Below are 27059 nucleotides of genomic sequence, written 5' to 3'. Positions count from 1 at the left end.
AGTGTAGGATCCAGTGCATTCAAAAAAATAATGATATCGCTGCTTTGCCGATTTCTTTTTTCTTTCTTTTGAGCCCCCCAATTTTATAGAAGTGCAGTAAGCTATACTCAGCTCAGCTCTATACACAGCTGTATTTTGCCATAACAGTAATGAAGGCTCTAAATAATAAGGTCCCGTCTGGTCTGAGTGTGGTTCTCGAGCTTGAAGGATTTGGCAAAAGCTGGCAAAAGTGGCAGTGTGTTTCTGTCTTTTTTTTAGGTGTTTCATCCTTGGAAATGACACCACAAACACGTAGAATCAGCGCATGAAGTGGCCTCAACAGCAACACTCTCGCCTCTTTGTGTCCTCAGGTTCCTGATGTGTGATGGTGGCCGTGGCCGGCTGTGACGGGCGTTGCTGATTGCCTCTCGTGTCCAATTATAAACCAGGAGGACTGACCTGTCTCCGGCTCTCGGAGCAGCGTACCGTCGGTGAGTGTACGGCAGAGGACACACAAGAGTGAGTTTACGGCTCGGAATTCACGACCATTGATCCCAACAGGCGAGGACAAAAGGTGTAAATCTCACCTCGCCACCAAAGCGCTGCGCCTCTCCCTTCTGGCACAGTGTCTGATTTGAAAGTGTAGACTTGTGGAAAAGCTGTGAAAGCCCAGGGTTTTTTTTTTTGTTTGTTTTGTTTTGAGGTGGCGTTGCACTGCCAAAGACGTCTGCTGGAACGAGCGTAGCCACAGCGACAGCGCCTCAACTTTCACCTGTGCATGTTTCAGCTGTTGCTCAACAGAAGATGTTTTGAAAACAACCCCAGAATCGCAGTATTAGACATTTGTGGGATAAAGGTGTGTGTGTGTGTGTGGTCTTGGCATCACAAAGCCAAGTGAGAGAAGCTGTAGAGAAAACAAGAAGCAAGTTCTGTGTGTGTGCGCATCTACCTTTGTGTGTGAATGTGTTTGTGTCGTGCAACAGTTCCACGCGATCCCCTGTGTTTTCATTTGAGTACAAGGTTGGTGCATGTTTGTGACCATGGCAACCTCACCCCCTTTACTTTGAATCCCTCTTTCTCTCTCTTAGGCAGCAGCAGCCTCATGGGCCTCAGGACATACTAGACCCCAGCCTCCATCACACATCGAGCACCCCCACCCTCCCCAAAGTCCCTCCAGTTCTTTTTTATACTGTTACATACTCAAGATGTACCGGCAGCGCTTTGGCTACACCTCCTCTGACACCTCCATGAAAGGTACCGGGCATGCATGACAAAGGCGCACACACCCTTTGTTTACCAGTTGACTGCATCGCCTGTCTAACGTTAGCAGGTCTCTTGCTGTGCATTCTGTATATGCAAGTGTAAAGGAGTACAATTTTATGCAGGATCTTCGCAAGGCCAGACGCGTGGAAGCGTGGCTAAAGTGCTGCCGGGTAATGTTATTATATGACTATAATTATTACTATTCTGTATATCATTCATATTAATGTTATTATGATCATTAAATACATGTTGAAGCATGACTTTGCAAAAAAAAGGAAAAAAAAACAATGCTGTACATTTTTAGATATTTTAAAGAAATACAAAAAAGTATTTTTGTAATCAAGACAATGTTTGATTGGTTCTTGTTGTACTAAGGTGTGTGAGGAACTTTCATACTTTTTTCTTTTCGCCCTTCCTGTTTTGTACCATTATAAAATGGTAAACGGCCCTGCTATACCAAAGCAGTCCTGTCGGTTTGCTCCTGTCTTTTCTGCATACTGTATGGGTTTAGGTTTGCTCATGTGTGTCTTTATGTGGCGTCTTTACCCGATGAAGCAAACACATTAGTCCTTTTGTCTGACGTGCTTCGGTTCAGCTAAGCAGTCCGGGCGAGTGAGACGAACGCACCTGATCCAGCTCATGATTTTGCAGTTTGAGGTAATCAGATGTGTTGAAAGAGGCATTGACAGGAACAAGCCATCACTGGTGAAGGTAGTGTTGACCCTGGAGACTGCAAAACTTGGCAAACTGAGCCCAGCTATAATAAGGAATTTGCTCCTTCATTGTGTAGCAGGAGGACAGCAGCACAGTATAGAGAAACAAAAGACCAAAGGCATTTTTTTTTACACTGGAGAGCTATCTAGGCTAGTGGAATTATTCTGTTTTTGACTGCTTTGTAGTCTTCAATCTGATTTCTTATGAAGTATGACATTATTTTTGCTGCATGTCTCTTTTGGTGTCACTCCAAAGAGCCACTCAGCATCTGAAAGGACATTCACTTTAAGCAATTTGTCTCTTTTGTCTATTTTTAGGGAGCCAACGTGATTCAACCTGCTTTTGTAAATTTTCAATTTACATAGTAATGATTGGAGCGTAAAAAAAAAATAATCTTTTGTAATCTTGTGTATTCTGGGCCTGCAATAACTTCTTCACTGTTTGGCATATCATCGAGTGATCGTATTTCTGTGACATTTTGACGCCAGGATTCTCATTCATGTGGCGTTCTTACAAAACAAACAGTGATTCTTGTACTTTTCTGATGAGGCTAAGTCACATTTCACAGTGATGTGACAATCAAAAACTGAAATGCTGTAAGAAAAAAAAAAATCTTCCCAGTAACATTTAGCCCAGGTGTGTACAATCATATCGGAGTGGTTGAATCATTTAGTCAGTGTTTGTAATGAATAATAATAATATGCACATAATAACTGATTTTCTGAAGCAGTTTTTGCTTTTACATACATTTTTTAAGCCAAGTCTGGCATCAAATTTATTAGAACAAGTATTTATAAGGTGTGTGTGCGTGCGTGTGTGTTTTTATGGGTATGTTTTTAAAGTCCGTAGAAGATGCCCATCATATAATTCATTGTAAGTATTATTGTAAGTTTAATTGTATATTCATTTGGTAATTTTCTAGGGCTTCTTTTTGTGTTTGTATCTGATATATGAATACTGTTTTACCTACATAATTCACTGTGAAATCCAGAGAAAAACATGCTCTTTGAACGAATGGATCTTTTTGTGTTTTGCGAGCATTACGGTACCGAAGTTCCTGGAAATTAATATGATGATCCCTCCCGTTGCCGATGAGAAATATTCCTTTCTTGTTTCAGTAAACCATGTGTGTACCTGTGTGTTCTGTGCATGTTCATGGCATGTGTGTGTTCTTTTTTTTCTTTTCCCTAATGCATACAGTACTGTTGATATTTATGTACTTTGGCCACTGTAAGGAGAAACTGTATTTCAGTGAATTGCAGAGGTTTGTTTGTTTGAAAACCAAAAAAAAAAAAAGGTGATCAAAATGAGAAGTTTTTATGAAAATGTTAAATGAAGACATTTCAGGCCATCTGCCATTAAAGATTGACGTCATTGCTGCTGTCATGGTTACCTTTTTTCACCTTTCTGAATATTATTGTGAAGCCAAGCACGTTTGTGTTACAGGGCCCCAAAACTGACCAACAGCAATAAAAAAACTTTAACGATCATATCTTCAAATTTGTTTGATAAATACTCACAAAGAAGAGATGAAGACTTAACGCTAAACACTTTGAGCATGAGCCTTTTCAGCTGTTCTCTTTAAAACATCCATGTTCTCAGCCACCTAGCTTACTGCGGCTAACGTTTTTCACCAGTGCCTCGTCTAACAGTAGCTAGCCAGCATGCTAACACTGACAAAGTTAGCTAGCTAACACTACTAAGTCATTTGTAGTTTTGTTTGGCTGACATTGTGAAAAAAGCAAAATGTAAAAGATGACACAAACGTCATGACTTATGATTTTATTACTTGACGAAGTTGGCATGTAGATGGTATGTGTCTATTCTTAGCTTGTAAGCGTTTACTTGCCTGCTAAAATGCTAGCAACTGTTAGCTAGAGTTTATACCCTGATCCTACAGCAGTACAGTGTTTGGGTTATTAACGTTAGGTATGCTGCATGGTGGAGGTAGTTATTTTGTCTGGCAGAGAAGGCTTGTGTTCAATGTGTTTAGTTTTCAGTGTTTTTAGTTAAGCTAGCTAGCCACATCACACTCCCATGGATGTTCCCGTGAACGCTCTGCTAGTGTTACACACAAACTGGACCATGTGATGCACAAAGTCGCCTTTTACCCACAAAGAAATCCACCTGCGCGGACCTCAATCTCCTCTTCCTCTCTCACACTTGTCATTGGATAACACCTCCCCCACAATCCCAGGAGGCCGTCAAAACATGATGTTGGATCCTATAAAGTGGTTTGTGTACCAGGGGAGCTGGAGACCTCTCGCTGCCCTCTATAAGAATAGCCCACCCAACCCAGGGGCTGGCTACCCCTGAGACAGAGGCCGCAGCCAATTTAGTTTCTCTCTTCGCTGCCTCCGCCCGCTCGTGTCTGCTCAGTCACACCAGGTGGCACGCACCAGCTTCTCACATGACACACACCCGTCCACGCCTGGAGGGGAGACACGCAGGGTGTCAGAGTGGAGCAAAGAGGGGGATAACAGTGCTTGTGCGTGCCTGCGTGGGGGGCAAGGAGACATAATCATCTGGGTGCATGCATGCATGCGCCCAACTGGCAACACTTTGTAATAGTGTTACTCCCTTTGACAAGCCCATTAAAAAGGTGTTTCTGTCCCCCTCCACTCATCCAGCTGCAGCATGACAAAGGTCTTTGCAGAAATTTGTCTCTCTACAATGAACGGTCAGAACTACAGTTCAGTTAAAAATCTCATATGCCCCCACTTTGGATTTATCCATTCCTCATGCATCAGGGCCTGTATTGTGTTTTCATTTCCCTATAAGCTCTGTTGCTTGGCTCGCTGCAGTAAAACATTGACCACTGCTTTCTGTAATATGCAACCATGGCGTGCTATCATGCACCACTGCTACAAACACAGCCTGAAGAGTCTCTGGATTCAGTGTGTCCATGATCCATTTTACGCTCCACTTCCCAAAGCCTTTGACTTTTGCCCCCTTAAAATGAAGCAAAGTCCACTTGTGACCCATCGTCAGAGGTTTATGTAATATTTTTAGCGATTGTGTGCAGTTAAACCAGTGGTTGTTTTCCCCTTTTTGAACTGTTTTATTGCATGATTGTAAGAGGCCTGCAGGGGGTGAAAGCCTCCAAACTAACCTAGAGAATATCCATAGTTACAGAGGTACTTTGAGCTAAATGCTAATGTTAGCATGATAACATACTCACAATGAAGATGCTGATGTTGAGCAGATATAATGTTTACTATGTTAACCATTGGTTTAGTGGGCTAGCATGCTAACATCTTGCTAATTACCACTAAACATAAAGTGCAGTGGAGGCTGATGGGAATGCTGTTCATTTCACCAAAGTAATTTCAATTCATCCTGTGGAGATCATGCATCATCATCATCATCACCATCGTGTTTACCAAGTTTCCACTAGTGTTGGACACATTTCACTTGGAACAAATGGCAACCTGTTGGTGTCCCGAGAGGAAAAGATGAGATCACCAAAGACACATTGTTGCCCATTAAAGTCAAAGTTTTGTGCCAATCCATCTAATAAATGTTGGACAAGCATGGTGGCGCTAGTTGACAAGTCAGGGGATCACAGTCTTTCAGATTTATCTCCTGGGGACCAAGAATCTCTTTAAAATAAACATCATGGCAATCCATCCAGCAGTTTGGTTGAGATATCTGACTCTCTTGAACATCGATAGGCCTATTAGAGGCTGCTAGCTTAGCTAAAACGAAGCATCGTTTTATACAGAAGGAATATGTAGGGGTCTCCTGACAGCTTAGGGTTGGCTCAGTCTCCACTCCCTCCTTTCTAGTAAAGGCTAGTAAATAAATAATAAATATGTCTATTCTCTCCTTTCCTGTTAATCATCTTGTGAGGATTATATCTTGCAACCACTGTGGGGGGTCCGTCCTCAGCACCAGGTTGGGATTCTGCAGAGGATTTCCAAAGGGCCTCGCCTTGCTCAGAAGCATTTTACCTCCATGCTCTGTCTATTTTGGATGAGGCGTTTGCACATCTGGATTGTAGAACATTATTCACATCCCGTTACACATTTTTAAAGCGACTTTAATGAACATCTGGTCCGCGCTGCTGTGACATCATCAGCATCACCGCGCTCTGTCACAACGACACCTTCTAATTCTCGAGGCTGTCGAGCGTCACATCTGAGCGTGCACGGTGACATGGATGTTGAGGCATTTGGAAGGCTCAGACTGGTGACTCATCACTCAGCAGCCTGCATGTGTCCCTGCGAAGGACTGCACAGTCATTGTCTAAACAATGATTGGCCAAAGGGGGGCTGTGTCTTCTTAGAAAGATTGCCCAAGCAAAAGCCCCGACACTCCCCACTGCGCCGCTGGTGTCTTTTGTGATCGTTACTCTTCCAGATAAGCTGACGACTACAGAGTGAGTCAGTGAATTTGATTTCACAGCAGGGGGAGGAAGAGGAGGGCGAGGAGTGTTTTCCCTTCCTGCACTGTCCTCGCTCTCAGTCTCCTCTCTGCCCACCTCTCACTGTTTTTCCTCCTCCTCATCCACAGCTTCCATTCTCCCTTGGGTGGGCCCCTGCTCCCTCAGGCTCGCAGCAATCAAAACGCCGAAGGCTAGCTACTTCCCTGCTTCCTCGCTGATTTCATGTCGCTGCAGTCCACTCTTTGATTCCAGATGTGTGCACAGAGATATTACTCTAATATTTTGAGATGAGATCCAGTAATTATGTAGGTGTGTGTGTGTTTGCACAAATAGGGTGTGTGTCACATGATAGCTGGACTGAGGATGACATCATTCAAGGAGGAATCTTTATTTTCAAGAAAATAAAGAGCTCCACAGCGCCACCCTGTGGCATTCGGGATACATTACAGCATTCATATACAGCACATGACACTGGTCCCATCATCAGTGCTGGGGGAAGTATTCACATCCTGAAATACTCCATTAAGCAGAACTCCTGCTTTTAAAATATTGTAACTAATATATACCATATATACTATATATAATATATACCAGTTTGTTTTATTTGTAGTAACTATTCAGCTGTTTGATCAAAGCTTCCACTTTAAGTGTAAAATCTAAATTTGCAAACTAACAGGGGTTAGTTAGTTATTGATTAAAGCAAAATTAGTAATGCCTTACTATAGAAATACTCCATTACAAGTAAAAGCAAAAAATGTACTTAAAGTATCAAAAATAAAAGTAGTCATTATGCAGAATGCCTCTTGTCAGTGTTAGGGTTTTTATACTATTGGATCATTATTGATTTTTGATTGGTCAAGGCAGAGTTGATTTTAACTATTTCATATACAGTTGGGTGGTTTAAATCTATAAGATATCATGTTGTATAAACAAATGTGTTTTCTATGTAAAAGTATAAAGCAACATAAAGTGGAAATACTCAAGTAGAGCACAAGCTCCTTAAACTTGTACTTTACTGGAGTAAAAGGGCAAATTTTCCCTCCGAAATTATTTATAATTAAGTGGAATAGCATCAAACAGAAAAGTACCTCAAAATATGTTTATTATGCTCAAAATGAACATCCTGATCTTAGTCATCATTATTACACTCTGACTGTAAATGACATTAAGGTAGTTTACACAGTAATGAGGAGGAACAAGGTTCAAGATGGAGTGTGCAAAAAATGGGCTTAACGGATGAGGCCGAAACACATCTGGTACTAACTGCATATTGGACACAACTAGAGCTGTATCAGATATTGGCAATTTAAAATTGGAAAGCCGGATGTCACTTTGGAAATGCAAAGAACCCACTTCTGCACTAAAATCTGCAGGCTCACAGTCCTCCAGCCTCACAGCATCTGAGGGGCCTCACAGGACCTCCCTCCCAATGGTGGGCTCAGGGGCGTTGGTGTTCAAAGCAGCCTTGCCTCTGCCCGATTAGCCTTGCGAGCAGTGGGTTTATACCTCCATGAAAGAAGGTGCCACTCAGGGCTCAGTGGGAGGGGGGCTTCGATCGATTGATGGTCCAGGCTTGGCTGGGCACCTGCAGTGATGATAATACCTCTACTGTCTATTATATCAGCTGTGCCGGGATAAGACTTTCTGGCCACACACAGCAGGGCAGTGACCCAATATTTGCATTTATCATCTCATACTGCAGTCATATTGTGATGATATGATTGCAACACACTACAAAATTCTTTTGTTTTTGACGAATGATTTTTAATCGGAATGGTTTTGTAAAATGTTTGAAGGCATTTGTCTGATTTGATGCATGAAAAATTAGATGAAAAGTTAAAAATAAAATTTAAAAAATTTGACTTTTTATCTCTAAATTTTCTCTTAGTGATAATTTACCCCATGCAATTTTATTTTCATATCTAACTTTTCATCCATTTTTTTCTCTTTCTGTCAGAAATGGGATTCCACATTAATCAAAGTATCTAGTGCTGCTGAAGTAAAAGTTGGCACAGGGCGCCCTCTTGTGGTCAGAGGGCCTCGGTGCATACATGCTTCATTTCCCCTCATTTTCACACTGAATGAATGTCCTTATCCACAGCTTCTCAACAACCCCGTCATGTGAGAAAGCCTCATTTCCCTCGTGTGCTTTTCAGCCCGGCTGCTCAGACCTACTGCTGAGGACAGCACCCAAAGGCCAGCACATGACACCACAAGACCCCGCTGTCATCATGGGATCAGACAGCAGCAGTGCTTTAAAGCAGGGTCTAAACGCTGCGGTCATCTGACATTTCCTCAGAATCCTTCCGCTTAATTAAGACACAACTTATGATGCTCATAAAATGTTATCACCAAGACATGAGCTTTGTACTCGATCGTGATAATCAAGCGTAAGTGACCCGGAGGACTTCTGGCACAACTGCAAGGATTGCATGCATTTATCAAACTCACATTTAACACAATGCACCATGAACTCAGATGTGTTAAAAAAGACACTAATATCAGACTCAAGTGACTCACAAAATTGCTTTATTGTTGCATGTAATGTATAAGAACCATTAACGAGGTCAAGTTCAACAAGACAGCGCCTCACTTACCTCTAGATGTGTCTAATCATGCTCATAGTTTTGATATTTTGATATTTTTGGCCCAGATTTGGAGATATTCGTCTCTATTTCCACGCTAATACAGCAGAGGAGGAAGAATTTCCATTGGTGTTACATTGAAAATGGCATTTAAGAAATTCAACAGCAGCACGTATTTGTAGACACAAAGCACCTGTTACCTTGTACAACCCATACACACTTGAGCAGTTCTGATTGGCTGTCCCAGAGAAGTCTGCAGACAACTTGTTCTGTGGGTTATCATGAGCGACTGGGACATACGAGCTGCTGTTGAGTTCTTTTAAATGACATTTTTCAACGCAGGGCGAAACACAAACTAAATTCCATCCTCGAAATATCTCAGAAATCCGCACGGCTAGATACCACCAGAGTCTTTGGCCTTTTCTGGGATATACTGGGTGTTCAGGTAAGGCGCATTAGCCTGACATGGTGATCAATGGTGCAGTTTGCTTGTACTTTATCATATTATCTTGTCTTGTTTTCCTGTTATAAAGCACTGTTGTGTCTTTTGTCAGCCTCTCTCACGATGAATGTTTCAGCTGATTACCTGACTTTGTCCACCTGCCCGCCCAGCTGCATGTAGTCAAGTAAAGTGTAAGTACCCACTTAAACCCGTCTCTGGGTTTGTGTCAGCACCAATTTCCAGACATTTTTTACACTGATAACAAGAGTCTGCTCTTAAAACATCAACATTTTTGAGGTATACAAAGCAGAATCCCATAACAATACAATGGTCTTAGCCATGTCTCGTTAGAAAAAAAGCAAACCACATGATGTCATCCATATAAAAATAAAAAAAACGTCAGATTCCAGGTTACTGCTTCTTGAAAATCCTCTGCGCGCCCACTCCCTCGTAGTCGTAGGTCTGCGGGGGGAAAAGAGACGCTTATAGAAACCAAACAAATGAACATACTGCACATTATTGTTGAAATGCATCTGGACCTGCACTGACCTGCACAAGCTCTCCATCCACCAGAGCTCGAGTGGTGGTCAGGACCTTCTGGTTGTCTTTCCTGGTGAATTTTCCTTTCAGCATCTCATCCTCCATCTCCCATGCGCCCTGGTTGAAAATATACAATTAGTGATAGAAGCTCTTCTCACATATGCGTATATTTATATTTGTATTTAAGTACAGTGCATGTCCAGCGTGGAGTAATTATTCAGTGGAGCTTTCAGCATTGCCAAGTTGGCTTGGTTTGCACTTTCCCCATTAGCGAGGAATCCATCAGTCTTAAAAATAAACCATATTTTCCTAAAGCAAACCATTTCCTGCTGCATTGAAATCAGGAAGCAGTGGCTGTTCCAGCTGCCGTTGCTTTAATAAGCCACTTCAGCGCACTCACTGAGACTTCGGTGCCGTCAGCCAGGGTGTATTCGAACGGGACGCCCAGGGTGAAGTCGTTCTCTTTGGTGCGGAAGGTGCTGGACTCCTTGATGTGAAACTTGTCCCCGTTCTGCTCGATGGTGAGCTTCAGGTTGTCGTGCTCGGCCAGCTTGCGCTTCATGACGTTGATGCCTTAATTGTTAAGCAGAAGAAGTCTGAGTATGTAGCTCCATACTCACACAGCAAAGTCAAACTGGGAGGAACGGCATGGCGCACGTGGCCCATAAGGCCCGACTTGGTACGAAAAACCATTGTAACACAGCATCCACACACACTCACCCATTTGCTCCAAGAACATGTCATAGTTGACGTTGCGGTCGACCTTCCAGACTCCGCTGAATGCCATGGCTGCAGGCTCGCTGGGTAGAAGGCAGCTGGTGATGAAGCACTAGCAGGCCGTGGGACCGTGGATGCCCGTTGACCTCCATTTATATGCACCCCTCCCCTCTCCTCCACCAACCCACGCGCCGCCACCCTCCGCTCCCTGACCTGGCATGGAGGCTGCTCTTCTTTATCTGGCTGATTATCTGTCTGCTGATGCGGCCGTTTCAAGACGGTGTCAAATGCAGGGCGAGTGCCGCAGAGGATACGCTCGTAAATAATTGGAGGGCAACTTCTCTCTGTGAATCTGTCGCTGGTTTCAACACTGCCGCACTGTCCTGCAAGGGAGGGGATAAAGGGTGTGGGTCACTCAAGGCAGTCACTCAACTGAGCCCCTTTCTGTCGCCCCTGTTTGTGCCTGGCATGAAAACAAGTTGTAAAGCACCATTTGACAGTGACAACTTGAGCTGAAGTGCTTGCACACATCAGTGGGAAAAAGGTCTGCCTACAAGCTTATCCGGAGCTTTCATCCATATCACATGGTCTTCACCAGTGGAAAGAGTTTGCCCAGTTCTTGTCATGGGGGTGGATCTGCTGCTTGGAAGCTATTACAATTTATAGCACCATTAGGACATCTGTTAAGGAGTAAATATGAAGCTGGAGCCAGCGGCTGAATAGCTTAGCATCGCTTAGCTTAGCATGCAGACTGGAAACAGGGAGGAACATTAGCCTAGCTCTGCCCAAAGCCAATAAATTCCACACGACAGCACCTCTGAAAGCTAGCTCATTATATCGTGCTTGTTTAACTCATGCAAAAATAATACACTGTGCACACTCAGCCACCACTAGATCCCACTTCCATTCAGCATGACAGCATTAGCAGAGGAGGAATGCGACGGTGTGTAAATCTAACATGTCGAAGACAGAGACGCCTATACTGCAGACGATGATCGCATACATCATGTCTGAGCTGCGTGGGTACCACAGTTCACAGCTGCTGCCATTTCCATATTCCTCGCATGCTTCATGGTTAAAAATGCATCTGGGATTGCAGCTTGGATCCAGAGATGAATGAGCGTAGTTAGTCTCACACAGCATGACGGATATTGTTGCTTATAAAGGATGGTCGGAGGATAAATCTATGGGGGAAACCTAATTCCTGTGCTCAGTTTGTGTGATCAATGAGCTCTCAGCGCTCAGTAACACAGGCATAGAAATATTAGCTGTGATGCTTTCACTATCACGACAATATAGATGGACAAGTATTGAAATAGCTGAGTTAGGATGTCCTTTAGGGTCTAATTTAAGTATGACTAGAGGATGTATATATTCTGAAGTGTTTTTAAATGGTAAAATTTGACTTTAAAGCTCATACTGAGTTTGTTTCTATATAATTTAAAGCGTTCTGAAACGTATCCAGTAATCACATGTGAGCTGCAGAGCGACCTTTGCTGTCTTAACCTGAATTTGAATCGCTTTTATCATGTGTGTGAATAAGATGAATCATTAACACTTGAGCACCAGCGCACACACCATTAGATGGAATAAGAGCTTTAAATTCACATGCATTTTGTTGAATCCCCAGAGGCCCTTATCAGCGCCTGGCAGCAGACCGACAGTTGCACAACGTGAATGGCGTGCTCTGCAACTTAACGCTTGCATTTTGTGTCAGCGTCTGGTCGTGGCTGTGTCTCTCATCCCACAGCCCCTTTTACTGCTGTCAATAAAGACAGTTTGCACTTTGACTCTCTGCTGAGCTCCCCGGATAAACTTTGCACTATAAACAGCGCCAAAATGAGATTAAGACCGATTCAGTGAATGTTTTATACGTCTGATTTTATCATCAGAATGCACCTTGGCCGCTCACTCCCACTCTTAGATGTCACACAATGGCATCTTACAACTTATAATCTCACGAATGACTCTGTTTTTAAACATACAATTAGTTTAATGGTTTTTTTTTTTCCCATATTGCTAAGTAAGAGCAGCAATGCCACAGTGTAGAAATACAGGTCAACTCCTGCATTAAAACTTTTACTCAAGCAAAAGCACATATATAGTACATATAATATTCTTGGATTCTAATCATTGATTGGTTAATTTATGTATCTCTGTAACGCTGCAGCTGGTACAGGTGGGGCGAATTCTGTCTGCTTTATATTCTGTTGTGTAGCTTAATCTGTGTTGATCTGTTTTATCTGTTGATCATATTTTGTATTAATAATCTGAGTCTGTAAAATATCTAGTCACAATAATAAATGTTTGGAGTCACTCAGGGTGGCTGAGCTCACCGGTTCCTAACTCGGCCGCCACCAGGGGTCGCCAAAGCTGCACAGGGTGTCAGGAGGCCAAGCGTCAGGGAGAAAAAAACACTCAATTTGTCAAAAAAGAAGCCTTTTAAATACGTATGTTGTTTTTAAAAAAAAGCATAATAAAGACAGAGAATTGTATAAAAAGTTCCTAAAAATATCAGGATAAAATTCATCTCATGTGATGCAACATTCACAGGAAATAATCTGCTCGGAATTCAATTAATTGTACAGTTTATCATTTGTTCTGTACTGTTATTGTGATGTATTGATATAATATGAAACATCCATAAAATATGTCACTAAGTCAGGGGTCGTCAGGTTACTCAATGATAGAAGAGGTTGAGGAAAAAGGCTGGGAACCACCGGCTTAGCTTGTTGAAATGGATTTGAAACAATTAGTTGATAATTCGATCAGTGAAATAGTTGATCGACAGAAAATGTATTTGGTAATTCATTATACATTTAAAGCCTGTATTTGTCTATGCAATTGAATATTCATGACTAAATGAGCAACAATTAAAGCTAAAGTTTGGAAAAAGCCTCAATAGTTATAATATATCAAGAGTTAAACAGTGCAGAGCTGCTTCTTTATGACTGCGTGAGTGTAGTTTGATTTGAAGAGTCGACTGACAGTCTTCCAGCTCCACCCACCTCCAACCAGGGAGAAAAGCACACACAAAAGTACAGAAATCTCTCATGAGAAGCAGCCAAAATAGTTCAAGCTGTGGCAGAATATTGGGTGTTCATGTAGGACCCTGTCACTAGTAGCGAGAAACTGATAAAATAGGTTTTCAGAGCAAAGACATTTGATGGTTTCAGCTACTCAAGATCTGCTGCTTTTGTCTGCACTGAGTATTTCTATTGGACTATTGGTCAGACAATGCCAATAATTCATAGACGTCCCAATGGGACGTGGGTCAAACATTGAAACAATTAATCTAAACAACACCTGGCAGATGAATCAATAATGAAAACAATAGTATTTTAGTAGTTTAGCACTTTGGAGCCCTGAGAGTTGATATTGCCATTAATAATCAAACCTTTTATGATGTACAGCACAGTGATGTAGCACTCCATCTAGTGGTCCACTGGCGCAGCTGCAGCATGCACTTCTCTTCCCTTCTTGCAAACTGGTGGAGGTGATAACAATCATACTGTAAAGAAAATGCTAAAAAATATAAGATTTATATCTTTCAAAAGTTTCTGGGACTAAATTTGCATTGAGAAAAGTTCAACGAACCACACTGAACTATTCAGAATGTCACCGGTTTGCCAACTAAAAAGCAGTCGCATAAGAAAGAGTTTATTTTCTAATAACCGCAACAACTTAGATTCCTATCAGGTTCGGCTGGAATTTGATAGTGATTTCCACTACCTTCAAGCCAGATAAAACTTTGCAGAGCCTGCAGCATTTGATCACAGGCCAGAAAAGCCCCAGACGCTATGAGATGCACTGTAAGAAAAAACACAATCCCGTCCTAAATATATCCCCGGTGCCTCTGGAGAGTAAGTGAAAGTCAATATTATTGAGGCTCAGCAATGAGGCAATATTTGAATTTCAAATGAGCCTCAGACAGTGGAGAAAGCTCGCATTCAGTCACCCTGACAGGAGCGTGCGCTAACAGTGACGAGGCGAGCGCTGACAAATAGCCGCTACATTACGCTGAATGAGAAACAGTGTTTCAGAGAGGGGAAATGGGATGATTGATCCAAATTAGGAAAGGGTGACCTAAAGCACTTTGCGAGTGGCAGCGTAAGGCAGAATGTGAGTGGTGTTAATCCATCTTCTCAAATGAAGTAGGGACTCACAATCCTGCGTGTATAAGTACGATGTTGTATGCAGTCAGATGAAGGATTTGTGCAGGTTCATTTGGTAGAAAGCTTTGGAAGAACGCCACAATGGCAAGAAATGATTAAATCCAGCACTACAGAGCAGAGTTTCATGGTTTGAATGTTTTACAGGAAAGTAGCAGCACTCTTCGCGCTCCATGTTAAAATTCTCAAAGTTGTGACATAATATAAAAACAAATCCTTGTCTTAATTGTTGGCTCTCTGCTTGGTAATAGCTTCTCCCCTATCTCCCCCATTCAGCGCTTCACCCTTCCATATTTATTTTCCTGCATCGACGGTGCGTTCCAACTCAGAGAGAGGGATTACACGCCTGGCTTGGTCTGCATCCTACAGCCTCTGCTGGGGCTGGCGCTATGCTGCCACCCACCACAGGCTGCTCCGGGGCTACCAGCATGGCTCGGGTGTGGGTTTATAAATGATCCGGGACCAGGCGCCATGCAGTGCCACCCCCCGGGAAGACCCCCGAAACAACCCTGGCCTATGTGCCTGTACTCACAGAATTAAATGACAGTGTGACACCACAGCTTGTTAAAACATGCTTATTTGATAGGACTGTTCCTCCTGTCAGATGTATTTTTGAGCCATGTTGCAATACAATCATCCTTTGGGGAATATGAATTAGATTAAGGTGTTCAATGGCCCACATATTGGTGTGATGGTGGTGCTAAAGGGAAGGTCAGAGGATAAACAAAAACATGTATGTATGTGTTATAGTAACACTTAAAAAATGACAAAAAAAAATGTGCACTAACAGTAAATGCAGTCTCCATCTCTGCTTCAGTGTGCCTGAAGCATCAGCTAATTATTAGAGTGAGTTCACTCCAGACCAGAGTTTCAGAGCAGCAAAAATGATATGAGACTATAATATGGCCATTTTCCAACATGAGCTTTGTAGATAAATGCAGTAAAGACCAGCGGTTATTACGCCTCTCAGTCGGAGGCCGGCTGACCTTATCATATAAGATGCAGTGGTGAGTTTTGTAATTATCTCCGGCGATGAAGCCGAGGGAATCTGTGGGTCTAAGTATGGAGGCAGCAGCGTGTCTATAAATGACATCCCTCTAATTTAGAAATGGGAAGAAAACCACTTCAGCAGATCAGATGGAAGCTGCGTTTGTGTCTGCACAAAATGCAGAGCTGTGGTTGCAGGTTAACAACAGGGGTTCTCCACAGGACATCTGAAGTAATGAGTAAATAACCTGGGCTGATGGGTATGAGATCATAAACCTGCTCCAAGGCTGCACAATCCTGCACAATGTGTCATTTTATCATCCATACATTGCACAATATGCCAAAAATCTTTGTGCATAATGCTAAATAATCCCTCCATATGTACGCATGTATTTTCATATTGCGTCATGTCACTATTGTCCTGATTAAAAAGTGTGCACCAACTTGTTGAGCTTCTCCCTGACGGCCCACACACGTGTCTGTATTTCTGTACAGAAACCGTCCTTTAAATGGCAGAAGTCACATTGTACCACCTGAGAAGGCCCCCGGAGTCGAGCCGTAAATGTAAAACACGGAGCTATAATTCTCACTCTCCAGCTTGATTGAAGAGATGTTAATTACAATCATCTCGTCTCCCTTTGATGATTTTAATTTGCGCTCGCTGCATTTGACCCAATTTTGCTTTAATGAAGTTGGCATTTTCAGCGAAGTTCAGATGACGGCACTGTTTCAGCAGAGGCAACTTTCTGCTCTGCGTCGCCAGGCCGACACTTCCCACTCTGCATCATGTGAAACGGACTGACCGTCAGCGGCGTCCTCTGGTGCTTCTCGTGATCGCTTAACACCTTCTCTTCCTCGGCAGATGCCCGCGTATTAATTGCTCGATCCAACATATGGGCAAACAAACAGATGCTTGTTCATGATGTGTGTGACCGTAGTGCAAACCTCCAACCCAAGTCATTAAAGTGCTCAACTGTCATTAATAGCCGCTAATTATCAAATCCTCCACAATTACTCTTGCACAGGGTATAAGGTGTCTGTCCCCCAGCATCCTGTAAGTAATATTCTGTGACAAATGTTTTCATTCTCACTAGTTTTTCTAACACCCTCGTAGTACTTCCCCCCTAATCTTGACGTTTCCTCGGCCGCTGAGGGTTTTGTGCCGAGAGGACAAACTCTAAGCTCTTAATTGCAGGTGGTGTGTGCGTACGCTTTTCCCAATCCCAACCCCTTTTGTTCGCAGCGCTGTGGGAGAAACAAAGGTTCCTTCTTTTTTTTTACTCCCTGCCTTGACTCTCAGAAGCAGTGTGGGCATGAAGGAAGGATTAAGTCAACATTTCTCATGACCTCTGAGGCCTGGGGTTGGAGGGGAAGCTTGCGTGGTGCTTACAATAGGCAACCTGTCAGAGGCGTGTGTGTGTGAGTGTGGTGGAGAATTCGGCTAAAAATGATTTTTACTGCAGCACAGTGACTGAAAATACCTCAGTATCATTTTATCATTGAAAATCTGCTAGTGAGCCGAATATTCAGACCTTCCCTCAAAGCAGTAATCAAGTGCTAATATAATTCTGAACGGTGCTGCTCCAAAAATCTCTCCTGCTGAGGCTGAATGAGCCATGAAGCATGGAGCAGGCTGCTACAGTTAACTGTTGTTGTTCATTTGTTTCCCATTACACAAGCTCCATTTTGGCTAATTAGTCTTGACAGTAACTTTTCCCTGCGGTGTTGATTAGATCTAATTAATGACTGCAGGCAAGATGGAGGACTGGTGCCCTGAAGGAGCCATTTTCATACATCCCTGGGTAATTTAAAGCTTCTTTTTTTTTTGCCACAAAGAAAAAACTATTCTCCTGTTTATTATTGTGGTTTTAACTCATGTTGCTTCAAACTTTTCGTCAATATTCTGCCAATAGTCTGCTGGTATTGCGGCACGAGTCTGAGCATTTTATGATGTCAGCAGAGGTCTATTGATTTTCCGTGATGTCATGTCCTTGTAGTCGAGTTGTGCCTTTGAGCAAAGCGCTGATTCCCTAACTTCACTTCAGCGCATGAATATGAAGCAGGCTGCGCTGGCGAAAAAAAGTAAACACAAGCAAACTTTCTCTGCATTAATCAAGTTTAAATGGAAATGGAAAATGGAAATTGACTTCAAGGTTAGAACGTTGTGATGTGACTTTGTGAAGCAACGGGGAAGTTTCTTTGGACGTGTTGCCCACAAGCTCCCTTGACCCCTGCGCTTTCCGCCACCGTTGCATCATCCAGTCATAATCTCTCCGTAGTAACTCATCCACGGCTGCCTGCCACCTCCCATCAGTCCAGTGGAGTGGAGAGCTTGAGGGGATTAGATCTGAGGCGAATGTCTCGCAGGAAAACACCATGCCAAGCTATGCATGTTGCAGGGGAGCAGATCGTCAGGACGATCTGATTAACAGTGCGAAAACGGTCCTTATCTGCGATGACTTGAAACCTCCATACAAAGGCAGCAACAGCCAGGGAGCGAGAGAGAGAGGAGATGAGATGATTAAGGTGGAGATGGATTCGTCACGTATGTACAACATCTGCCAACAAGTCACAGCAGCTATTTTTCAGCTCTTCGAGTGGCAAGACTCAACACAAACTGTTTAATTCATGTGTGCAAAATAAGGAAAGGTATTAATCTTTATCCAAGTATTTGTATATGTGTCTTTGTCTGACAATAATCAGCATATCTGCACATTTTAACAAATGTAATATAAATTTCTACATAATTTTTTAGAAGCCAGAGGTGAAAAATGTGTACAAATTTGTGCAAAATGCAAAGTCCAGGATGCACATGATGCAAATGATTCAAACACAACATGCATTTGAGATGACAGTAATTTTGGCCTCACCAGAGCTGAACCAAAGTTACCAAACTTGATTAAAATATCTAAAACTAGAGTCTGCACAGATCATATTTTCACATTAACACTGATGGAATGACTATGTGTAATATAAGAGGGGTTGCCTGTAGAGATGAAAGAATTGCCACCCGGCTCAGTGGTTCATCTTTGCTCCATGTAGCATGTTAGCACCTTGTGGCTAATATTTTTGCTATTGTTTTTGCATTCCAGCCCACAGCAAAACCAAACACTGTAGGCTACCTTCCCAGCACCAAACAGCAGACACAGTTTGCATCTCGTTGGTAGCCCACACTGGGTGAAGCATTTTGCAGCTAAAGAGCAATTAGCTCAGCAGTTGGTTCAGACCAGAGAAAGCATATTGAACCTACATTTATTCACCTAGCAACCAGATCACATGACTTTGAATGAATGCTAATGCTACTGCTGGTCTGCTAAACAAGTGAATACGTAATTCTTTGTTGACACTTGTCATTTTAACCTTACCACGATGCTAACCTTAAAGCAGCCACTTTCCTATGTTACTGTTAAAAATGAAGCTATCACCAGCGGACAGCTTAGCATTAAGACTGAGAGCAGGTGGGGAAACTATGGTGACACCACATTAAAAATGGTAAAAATTATACTTGCTTTCAACACTTACATCGACGCTTATCGTGTTCAATCCCGATCACTATCAATGTGTCGTTGTCAAGGCTGTTATATGCCAACGAGTCATAGGCTACGTCGTTTGTATGCTAACGGTTAGCGGTCATGCTGAAGAGAAAGTCGGCGTTTTGTAAGGCTCTCCAGGAGGCTAACTCCTTCCTCCATGAAGTTCAATGAAAATGCTGCGTTCACGGCGTCCTTGGTGTTGAAAGGTGCGCTCGGAAGGAGTGCTAAGTGCTGAAATAATTGTCCCCCATCCTGATGAAAACATAAGCACTCATGTTTGCATGCATGAATGCGCGGTACAATAAAGCATCCTGGTTTGGGGGTTTGAAAATATGGTCACCCAAGAGGAAACAGCCATCATCACTCTATCCTAAGATAACAAAAGCCACCTACAGCTTGCTAATTAGCATGTTATCACGTTAGATTAACTGTTAAGTTAAAAAACAATGTATTTTCACAATTGCTCATAATCATTATACTCCCAATAAAACTCTGTGGTCTCTCTCCTACTTTAATCCATCTGTGCTTTTGGTTCTGAACCCCTTTTTAAACATGTTTCATTATGGCTGTCTATGAAATTAGTCTGCATTACAGTTTCAATTTTACCCTTTCCTCCCATCGATGCTGTTGGTCTCATTTGACAGAAACCACTTTATTCCTATGCTGGTACAAATCATAACCCAGAGCCGAGTACAGTATTTTCAACAGCCCCTTGGCCTATATAGCTATCCCACATTTTTTTACGACACGCTGTGCATAATGACTGCATGATTGGGGAGAGCTATGAGGGTATTGAGCATTGCAGGGGCTGGTGTCGGTGTATCTCGGCGCCCCTGATGTTTATCTGGAGATACTCTGGAGCTTGATCGCGGACTCTCCTGCCTCCATCACCACCTGTTTGCAGAAATCCAAATAATTACCTGCGTGTTAATGTGGGTGGTGGTCCTTATCTGCAGCCAATCGCGTTGAAGCATCAGGGAATCGCTGCCATTGCTCATGGCATTGCTCATTTCTTCCAGGATAAAGAGGGGAAATGAGCTCATTAACGAGATGAATTAATTCGGCTGGGTTGCTTAAACTAACAGAGAAGCTATATTGAATATTCTTCATTTGTTGCTGTAGATTATACTTCCAGGCTCTGAGCGGTAGGCAGCCTGTTGCAGCAGCTATCTCACTACAAAGTCCAACACTGGTCATGGGTACTGTTTGTATCCTGCTTGCCTTTAAATTGCTCTTGTGTAGCCTCTATTTGTGTTTCTATTCCTAATTTTATTGTTACACACTTGTAGTTATTTCTTTATTTTTATTCTTTTCTGTTTATCTGTATTTATTTCCAACCTTGTGCTACTGCAACACCAGAATTTACCCTCTGGAGATCAATAAAGGCTTACCTTATCTTTATTTCATGACAAATAATGCATTTCATACCATTTTACTATCTTTTATTGTATACCGCAAAGAAAAAGAGATAAACAAAATCCTCCATTGCAAACTGTGCAGGCCTGACTTGACAAGTAGACCAGTCACTGATGGAAAAGATGAGCTGAGATGTTGACTGACGGAGACAAATTGGCTTGTTTTGCTGGGAAAAGTGTAGCATTCATCCATCGCTATAGGCTTGTTGACAGAGCAGGCATAGTGGTGAGTAATGGTCTGTAAATTTCTCTGATTTGTCTGATTTCTTTTGACTGGCAAGTGCTGATTTTCAGAGCTAGTTCATGATTTATAGCAACACAGTCAAGAAAAGGCTTTGAAAGTCTTGTTTTTAGCCATGCAAGCAGCACGGTTTTATGTCCGTCAGTCAATCTGTTGGTGCACCACTTAATGGCTCTACTGACCCTCTGACTTTTAATCTACCAACACCATGATGGTGAAATATGTAGTTTTAAGTGAAATGTCTCAACAGTGGTTGGATTGCCATTTAATTTGGTACACACATTCAAGTGCCCCTCGGGATCAATTCTAACAACTTGGTAGTCCCTTAACTTTTTCTCTAGTGCCACCATGAGGTCAATTTTTTTATTTTTCCAATTCTTTTGTTTTTGACCAAATAAGGTAACAGATTATGAGCAACAAAGGAGTAACAATTGGGCATTTTGGAGGAAAGGCCAAGTTAATTATACTTCCAGTTATTTTGTAAGTGCTAGATACCAAAACTCACAGTCCTGGGGAACAAAAGTTTGGGGAAAATGGTGATGTGTTGCACCACCAATATGCTATAATATGGTTACAATATTCTCCTGAAATTCCTGGGGCACAATAGCGTAATGGGGTAAATCTCTCAAAACCCAGATGAAGGGGTTCTTGAAAAACTTTCCCAGATGTATTACAGGGGTAGGCTACTCATCAACTATAGGACACAGCAACACAGTTTGGGGGTAGGAAGCTTGAAGAAAGTTGAAACAAATGTTGGAATAATGAGGAACCTGTCAATCATTTATACAATACAGTAATGTACAATACTTATATGGGACTGATAAAGCTTAAATGCTAACCCACCGCAGAGGTGAATTAGGCTACCATGTTATTCTTTGACTGCTACTCATGACAGTTATTAAGTGAGGCTCCGTAAAAACTCCCAAGATGTTCCAGAGGACAACCCTGACCAGATTCTAAGATTGGACTCCTTTGTTCCCCGTAGTCTTTGTCTTCCAGTGTGTTTACATTTAAGAACCAGTAGCAACCAGTGAGTATTTCATTCATCCCTAAGTAATGGTATGAAGGACGTAATATTCCAAATGCTTCAAAAATTAGTCCCATCAGCTTCAGCTACGCTCTGTATAGTGCTAATTATCAAATGTCAGGATGCTAATATGCTAAATTAGGATGATGATTCTGGTGAATATTAGCTGTGAACACGTTGCCATGCTAGCATTAGCTGTTTCCATTTAACAGAGCTGCTAGCATGGCTATAGAATGTTAGCACTGTTCCTTTGTGTTTCAATGTAAACTACCTTAATCATTACACAAATAATCATTAAATAATCAATGAATATTTAGATTTTCTAGGCAAAAATAGAACTACGTGTCGTCGGTTTGAAAGACTGACAGGAGGCGGGCTCAGCTCTGGCAGATCTGGTCCATCCTGCTCCTGAGGTATCTCTCCACCTGTTAAAATCCTGCTCCTCCCACTACTCTTAATCCCAGCATGACAGACATACAACCGGGCAGGACTCCCAGGGTCTCAACAATGCATACCCTTCCTCAAACACAGGGGACACGTTGGGGGATTACGACACAAGTTTTTCAGAGTCAATCACCTAGAAAATAGAGCCCCTGAATGGATGCCCAGACCAATATATGGTCACTTAGGCACAGAGGGTTGAGCAAAGAGCACAGCCAGGTGGAAGGAATACAGGCGTGCTGGGAGCTGAGAATACAAATTAAAACTCAGCCACGGACAAAAAATGTGGAACAACTTTTCTCACGTTTCCAGATCTGCTCACAATAGCTGTCAAACTGGCATGAGTTGATTGTTGCTTGGATATGCAGGAGCAAAAATAAAATAATAAAGTGGCAGTGAGTGATTTTCTTATTATTCTCATTGTGCAGCAGCATAATTTTGCCACATTTTGATGTGGAAAATGATGAGATTTACTCCACACAGACACACTCCTAACGCTGATGAGTCTACTTGCGCATTACTCGCACCAAGTTTTTACCCGCCGTCATTATTCTTGCAGCTGTGAATCATTCATGAGGTTGGAATGTCCTGAGCATGTGTCGTCCGCAAACTCAAAACCGCATTTGTACACTTACTGCCAAGTCATGACATCGTACATATTGAGCTGGATGGCAATTACTGTTCATCAGTGTTGAGCAGAATTTATTTCAAAGATGATTGAGGGCACTGAGGATGTTTAGAGCTCAAATATCATATTGAAAAACAGAATATTTAATACGTGGCTGCAGTTTGAGCAGTGAACTCTAATCAGGATTGAATGTTAAGTATTGTTTAAGTAAATGCAGATTTCTGTTTGAGCGTAGCATTGTTTTATTGTGGTTATCACAGTCGTCTCTGCCGACACTCCTATACACTACTTAAACTGGGGAATGTGCTGCATTCTGACTCCCACACTTCACTGCAGCCCATTTAATAAACATCCATCTGCATGGAACAATCTGATTGCGCGAGGCAGTTTAATCCTAAACCTGTGGAATTTCACAATGAGATCATGAACATGCCGTGTTTGAGCTCCTCTCTTCAATGCCCAGCATTAAAACACATAGTAATGGATTCAACCTATTCTTGGTACTTGCTAATCAAATGCAAAGTTGACCAGTATCATGTTGTATACTGCATGTCTTTTAGTCATGTGGCTCAGTGTCTATGCACATACTTATTTTAAATTGCTAACAAATTTCCCACGCACAAGATTACCTGTTGTGTTACAAGGAATTTAAGCCATGTAGTGCTAAATGCAAATTGATAACAGTTTGTGGATGCACTACAACATATTTTGTTATACTGAAATTGTCACAATATATACTGTATATATATAGTTTGTTGGATTGACCTTGAATTGAGTTCTTCCTACTCTCCTGACTTTCAGTGACAGTTTGTTTTTGGGGGCGTTGTTCACGTAAAGTACCACAAAAAGCTCCTTGTTGAAGGAATTTCACACCTTGTTAACTTCAGCTTGTTCCTTTTAGTTTTACTTGGATCAAAGAACGATTGTAATCCACATAGGCAGGTAATTCCACCTGTGGACAGAGAACAAAAACTCTGCTGTTGTCAGAATCACCTGATCCTGAGCTACACGTTTGAGGCTGGATCCCATTAGTCAGCTTTGCAGATGTTAAAATCAAGCTGGGCCTCATCAATCACTCAAATTAAAGACTAGTGTACAGTACATCATATTGAATATCATGTGTTTATTTTTTAGTCTCATTTAATGTCGTTTCAGTCCTTCATTAAATTTATTTTAAAAATAGCTTATAGTGTGTCGAGTCGCGTCATTAGAAAATATACAAAATTACAACCATATACTGTAAATGAACTAATTCCAAAATGTGAGTCTTAATTTAACTACTGGTTAAAATTTGATTTATATTTACCATAATGTCGAGATCTAATCTTGGCACCACTGCTGAGAGTGGAAACAGATATAAAGCATCAAAAACACTGTAAGAGGTGAATTTTGTTTAACGCTGTAATGAAAGGGTATCACAGTATGGCAAAGTAAGAAGCGCAAATAAACTGTAGCGCTTAACTGCAATGGGCTATTACCTGACAATTCACCTGCGTTTTTCTCAGTGGGTTCCCTCCGACAAATAGGTGTTTTTTTCCCTGATGAAATCACACTTTGATGTTTTTCCCTGTTGTGTTTGGCTTTTGTTGCGGGTGGACAGCCCATCTTTATTCCGTGCTAGCAGGGTAGCAGGGCTTCACAAGCTTTTCGAACCACTATTTTCATGGTTAAGCTTTCATCTCATTTGCTGGTCGAGGAAGTGTCATGCTGCTGTGGAGTGGTGTGTTGTTTTGTTGTGAGGGGCAGCCTCAGCTTGCCGCCCTCATCGGGGGGTTAAAGCACCCTGCTTGCTGTAGGAAACCAGGCTGGCCTTAACAAGACAAAGTCCAGGCATTGATTTGACAAAATAGCATTTGGATGTTGCAGCACAAGCAAATCACAGCTGGGGTAAAAACAATTCTCCCATCGGGGGGTGGGAGGGGGGCTCATCCCTTAGGGGACGACTGTACCCCCTGCCCAACTGAGAGGATCAGAGCCAAGTCTTAAATGAAAGGAAGACAAATTTGTCAAATTTCAGGATGAAAAACTAAATAAATAAGAGGAAATGTGTAAGCTTATTACACAGGCTAAAGGCTAATTGCCCATTGGCTTCATCACCAGATGTTCACCCAGAAAAGACATCTACCAATCAAATCTGAGAAAACTCCATCTGCTGATGAATACTGTGAGATGTAGCTGAAAGTTCCAGAATAAAAGCTAATAAGTGGACCTTTCTTTCAGTAGGTAAGCTCACCCTTGGGTATTAGCAGAAAAAGCTACTTAAAAGGTGATGAACTGAGGTCTGCCATTAAAACAAACACTTGTGGAAAAAAATCAAAATAAAAGCCACTATGAAGTTAATCACTTGTCAAAGGGCTCATTATTATAGGAGAGGGACAAGCCTGACAAGAATCAGACAAAAGCAACACAGTGGAGGCACTTTAGTTTCAATGAGCCACTCTGCTGGTGCTGGGGTGACATCAGAGGTCCTCTAAGCTGTCCTTTGTATCCTTTCCTCGTACGCCTCGTCTCTCGGGCCGTCCCCCTTGTTCTCACCAGCGGGTTGTTTTCCCGTCCTCTCATTAAGCCCTGATCCTAAAATGAGAAGCCCTCCAAACAGCACCATCTGACCGTGCTGTGACCCTGCGTGTCACGTTGAGGAAAACACTGGTGACAGGTATGGCTTGTCAAATGTAGGACATTTAGGAGCAAGCGTAATTGCCACATAGATTATGTTCGCTGGCAATGTTTTTTTTTAATGCTCCAGTAAGTGTTTTGTTCTTGGAGTGAAGTCATAGGAGGATGGTTTAGATGGTGGAAGAACAAAAGGCAGGATTTCAACATCTGAAAGCAGCATTCATGTCCTGTGACCTGCCTGTGGTTAAATTCATGCAACTATATCTCTCTGGTTGAGGTTAAATATTATAAAAAACATCAAATAAGCAATAGTAATGATAAAAAACAAACAAACATAGGGTTTATTGGCCAAATGTTCAAGTATTTGCAGATGACACTTCTTTGTACATTATTGTTAAGAGCAGTGATTCCTCCTCCTGAAACCTGGCACATACGCACTTTAAACAATCCGTGACACAATTTCAGCCACTCGAGTGATCTTGCACTTTCAATTCAACAACAAACTGGCTAAAGGGGAGTCATGTTCCAGCTTAAACACATAACCTGTTTTGTGGTTGGAACACAAAGCCCTGATACATAGCAGAGATTTGTTTGAAAGGAAATACTGGTGACTGTTAAATGCCTCATGACTTAATCCTTCCTGTTAGATGCTGAAGATTCTCACCAACCTCATACCAGCAGCGATTATTCGTTTGTGTCACTGGATTTTGTAAGCGTGAATACCTTTGATTGTTTCCTTGTAAGTTTAAAATAACACTTTTGTACCGAGTTTGGCTAGAGTTTAGTCAAGGGGGGAACCTTTTTCCGACCTTTGAGAGCCTAACTAAATTATTAACCACATATATCACACTGACCTCTAATGTGATGGCTGAAACTGTTTCCCTTTGGCAAAGCGTCTGATGTCAGATGGGTGATGATGATGCTACTTCCAGGTTTTAAGATTCAAACTTAAGTGCATGTCATCTGGGAAAATCCTCAGGACATACATGCAGTTTATACGACTCAGAGCAGAGAAAGAGGGTTCCTGGCTTGTACCGAGCTTTGAGCTTTGTACCTTGCGTTGCTTTGCGGCTTGGTGATTTTGTGTTGTGTGTTGTAAGCATGTTGTCAGGCACATCAGCTGGTTCCACATTAAACAGCGTTGCAGATATATTCAGTTCGTTTTGAGCTGAGAAGTTGGCTGGAGCTTGAGGTTCAGCACTGAGAGGTACTTCCAGGATGAAGGCCAGATCACACAGACCCTTACTATCACCAGATTTTCCCTTTATCTCCATGGATTCTATGAGAAAAACTGACACCAACACTGACACAACAAAACTCCTTCACAAAGTCTCCTTCTGAATGAGGTTTCAGCTTCTTAGCCATTAGGTCA

At 42.2% G+C, this 27059-nt stretch overlaps 2 protein-coding genes across 5 annotated transcripts in view; one reads left to right on the top strand and one right to left on the bottom strand.

Moving 5' to 3' along the window:
- Positions 1 to 3330, top strand: part of LOC121626606 (RNA-binding protein with multiple splicing-like) — a 35184-nt gene extending 31854 nt beyond the window's left edge. For all 4 annotated transcript variants that reach the window (XM_041965212.1, XM_041965211.1, XM_041965210.1 and 1 more), the window contains 2 exons: positions 351 to 470; positions 1068 to 3330. In XM_041965212.1, coding sequence (XP_041821146.1) covers positions 351 to 387 — 37 coding nt within the window. In that variant the 3' untranslated portion in view covers positions 388 to 470; positions 1068 to 3330. The remainder of the gene's footprint in view (positions 1 to 350; positions 471 to 1067) is intronic.
- Positions 3331 to 9781: 6451 nt separating this feature from the next.
- Positions 9782 to 10771, bottom strand: LOC121626947 (fatty acid-binding protein, intestinal-like). Its single transcript, XM_041965703.1, has 4 exons — positions 10631 to 10771; positions 10311 to 10483; positions 9920 to 10027; positions 9782 to 9832 (listed from the first exon to the last, which is right to left on the bottom strand). The coding sequence occupies exons 1-4, from the start codon at positions 10695 to 10697 to the stop codon at positions 9782 to 9784; spliced, it is 399 nt and encodes a 132-aa protein (XP_041821637.1). The 5' UTR covers positions 10698 to 10771.
- Positions 10772 to 27059: the final 16288 nt, after the last annotated feature.

This window comes from Chelmon rostratus, chromosome 23 (genome assembly GCF_017976325.1).
Source record: "Chelmon rostratus isolate fCheRos1 chromosome 23, fCheRos1.pri, whole genome shotgun sequence".
Taxonomy (NCBI): Eukaryota; Metazoa; Chordata; class Actinopteri; order Chaetodontiformes; family Chaetodontidae; genus Chelmon; species Chelmon rostratus.
Note: the sequence above shows the minus strand (reverse complement) of the source record. Positions and strands in the feature narration are given on the sequence as shown.

Excerpts from the sequence above, each read along its gene's own strand:
- LOC121626947 (XM_041965703.1), bottom strand. The coding sequence starts at position 10,697 with ATGGCATTCAGCGGAGTCTGGAAGGTCGACCGCAACGTCAACTATGAC. Across the intron at positions 10,028-10,310 it reads CTGACGGCACCGAAGTCTCA|GGCGCATGGGAGATGGAGGA; the intron begins GTGAGTGCGCTG and ends ATTTTCAACCAG. Across the intron at positions 9,833-9,919 it reads TGGATGGAGAGCTTGTGCAG|ACCTACGACTACGAGGGAGT; the intron begins GTCAGTGCAGGT and ends TTCCCCCCGCAG.